The sequence below is a fragment of the Thermobia domestica genome, chromosome 8 (assembly GCF_964235325.1).
Source record: "Thermobia domestica chromosome 8, izTheDome1.hap1.1, whole genome shotgun sequence".
NCBI lineage: Eukaryota > Metazoa > Arthropoda > Insecta > Zygentoma > Lepismatidae > Thermobia > Thermobia domestica.
This window is the reverse complement of record NC_137461.1, coordinates 286,730,639-286,733,931: the sequence shown is the minus strand read 5'-3', so window position 1 is coordinate 286,733,931 and position 3,293 is coordinate 286,730,639. Positions and strand designations below refer to the sequence as shown.

Sequence of the window (3,293 nt, the reverse complement as noted above, 5' to 3'; positions counted from 1 at the left end):
TCTGACGGAACAGTTCTCACCGATACGGATAGCCTCTTAAATAGATGGAAAGATTTCTTTGACGATTTGCTGAACACGCAGCCAAAAACTAATGTGCGTGGAGAAAAGGAGATACACACCGCAGAATCGTATATTCCAGAACCCAATCGAATAGAAGTGAAAGCCGCTATAAAGAAATTGAAGAAACACAAATTTCCGGGTGTAGATGAAATTCCGGCTGAGTTAATTTTAGCTGGAGGCGAAAAATTGTGGAACAAGATACACAAACTCATTCTCCTTATCTGGAACAAGGAAGAATTGCCACAAGAGTGGAAAGAATCAATCATTGTTCCAATTCACAAGAAAGGCGACAAAACTGACTGTAATAATTATCGAGGCATTTCTCTTCTGTCAACATCCTATAAAATCCTTTCAAATATTCTGTTAGCAAGATTGACCCCATACGCAGATGAAATTATTGGAGATTATCAGTGCGGATTTAGACGAAATCGATCAACTATCGACCAAATATTTACCATTCGCCAAATACTAGAAAAGAAGTGGGAATACAATACCCCGGTACATCAACTATTTATTGATTTTAGAAAGGCTTACGACTCGGTTAGGAGAGAAACATTATACAACGTTCTTACAGAACTTGGAATACCGAGAAAGCTAATTAGATTAATTAAGATATGTTTAAGTGAATCCCAAAGTAAAGTCCGGGTAGGAAAATTTTTGTCCACGAGCTTCCACGTCGAAAATGGCCTGAAACAAGGAGATGCGTTGTCGCCATTATTATTTAACTTTGTGCTGGAATACGCCATAAGGAAAATCAAAGATAGCAACCAGGGCCTAGAGTTGAACGGCATTCACCAGGTTATGGCATATGCTGATGATGTAAATTTAATAGGGGATGATAGGAGAACAGTAGAAATAAATGCAGAGATCTTATTAAACGCTTGCAGGGACATGGGTTTAGAAGTAAATGCAGAGAAAACTAAATACATGGAAGTGCGTCGGGACCGTAATACGGCAAATTGTGGAGGCGTTAAAATATTAAATAATGCTTTTGATAAAGTAGATACTTTCAAATATTTAGGATCAATATTAACAGACGAAAATCATATTCACGAAGAAATTAAATGTCGACTAAAAGCAGGGAATTCGTGTTACTATTCGGTTCAAAATCTCTTGTCGTCGCGAATTCTGTCGAGGAATTTGAAGCTTAAAATATATAAAACGATAATCATGCCTGTTGTTCTGTATGGTTGTGAAACATGGTCGCTTACTCTGAGGGAAGAACATAGACTGAAAGTATTTGAGAACAGGATCCTGAGAAGAATATTCGGACCCAAGAGGAACGAGAATGGGGAATGGCGGAAGCTTCATAACGAGGAACTACATAGTTTATACGGTTTACCCAACATTGTTAGGGTCGTCAAGTCTAGGAGGCTTAGGTGGGCAGGTCATGTAGCTAGAATGGAAGAAAGTAGAAACGCTTTCAAAGTCTTGAGTGGTAGACCCATAGGAAAACGACCATTAGGAAGACCTAGGCGCAGATGGGAGGACAATATTAAGATGGATCTCGCAGAGATAGGAATACAAAGTAGAAACTGGATGCAATTAGTTAAGGATAGAAGTCAGTGGAGAGCTTTTGTGAACGCGGCACTGAACCTCCGGGTTCCATAGGCCATAGAGTTAGTTAGTTAGTTTTATTTATTTATTTATTTATTTATTTATTTGCATTTGTAGCCGTAAGTAACTTAGATACACGGTTAAGGCAGAAATTATTTTGCTGTGCTATGGCGGGTTCCGAGATCACTCCATCGAGGACAGATTGATCCGCTATTTTTTTAATCATTTATCATTTTTATCAATTTTACACTAAAATTACTATGTTACAAGATAGTTATTGATAAAGAAACTTAGTGATATGAGTGACTGGGACGTAAAACTGCACCTAAAGATATAAATCTTTAATTGGGGCTAAGAAAGAAGAACGCTCTAATTGGTTTATCGTTATTTATGGTATATAAAATTTATTTCTCTGTTTCCCTCGTCCTTGCAGATTCGTCAACAATGATTGTGTTGTGAAAGTTCTTTGATTGAACTTTACTATGAGATTTTACAGAAATGAAATTGTGCGAACGAAGGCATATTACATGGTGCCTTACAGTTTGCGATTCTTTGTCAGTTTGTTACGGCATTATTTTAGCATCTGTTGGTGCTTTCATGATATGGGCCATCTATAAAGGTGATATTGCCACTGAAACGCTGAGAAACTTTTCTAATATCAACATGCCAATCTTCACATTAGTGACGGGATCAGTCGTAATTGCAGCGGGAATAGTTGGCTGTTTTGCAATATTTACTGGTTTCAAAAGCTTAATCATAGTAACGGTTAGTGTCCTTATAAGCTTAACTGTTTTGCAAATTGTGTTAATCAGTGATTTCGCCAGAATTTCTAAGAATGAATCTCTGAATGAAACGCTGTTTGATGTCATGAACAAATCAATGAATAGGTATGGTAAATCTAACAAAGCTGCTACAAGAAGCTGGAATGGTATGCAAAGAGGATTTAAGTGTTGTGGAATATTTAAGGTTGAAGACTGGTTGGAACGAAAGAAATTAATTCCAAAATCCTGTTACAAAAATGAATCATACTATAGTCACGTATCAGATATTGTTACAAATGTGGGTAAAAACATTAGTGTGTTTGGTGTCCTAAGAAACATGTTGCAGCAAAACCTAAGATTTGGTTTACATTACAACGGTACACGTGGATGCCTTGAGGTAATGAAAGAACCTCTACGGACGTCTGTAATAATTGGTATAGTGATGGTGTGTTTGTTATTGACTACACATATTGGTATAATAGTACTCTTTGCTGTACTGGCCCTTGAAATTCATATCTCAAACTCCCTTGGCGCAACACAAGAGCAACAAGAGCAATAACTAAAACTAAATTAGTATTAGTAGTCAATTTAGTCAGGCACAAGCAATTTCCTTCTTTTCTTATGTAGGCCTATTCACATGACAAGTGCATATTTAAAACGATAGAAAGAAAGGTATTTCAACAATTTTACCCGTGCATTTTCAACTTCAATATAAGTAACAATGTTTGATTTTACTTTGTCAACAATGTACAGTAACTATTTTATCGAATGGGTCATTTTACTTCATCAAAATATATAATAGAAATACGCGTAATAGAAATTACTGTCTACTTTCTTCTTTACATTTTGATGAAAAATTCTTATCCGTTATATTAGATAAACATGAGTTTGTGGTATTAACAAATTCGATTTTTT

At 36.1% G+C, this 3,293-nt stretch overlaps 1 protein-coding gene across 1 annotated transcript; it reads left to right on the top strand.

Moving 5' to 3' along the window:
* Positions 1 to 2,115: 2,115 nt before the first annotated feature.
* Positions 2,116 to 2,937, top strand: LOC145692601 (CD151 antigen-like). Its single transcript, XM_081767921.1, has one exon. It carries the CDS (start codon positions 2,116 to 2,118, stop codon positions 2,935 to 2,937), a length of 822 nt encoding a protein of 273 aa, XP_081624047.1.
* The last annotated feature ends 356 nt before the right edge of the window (positions 2,938 to 3,293 follow it).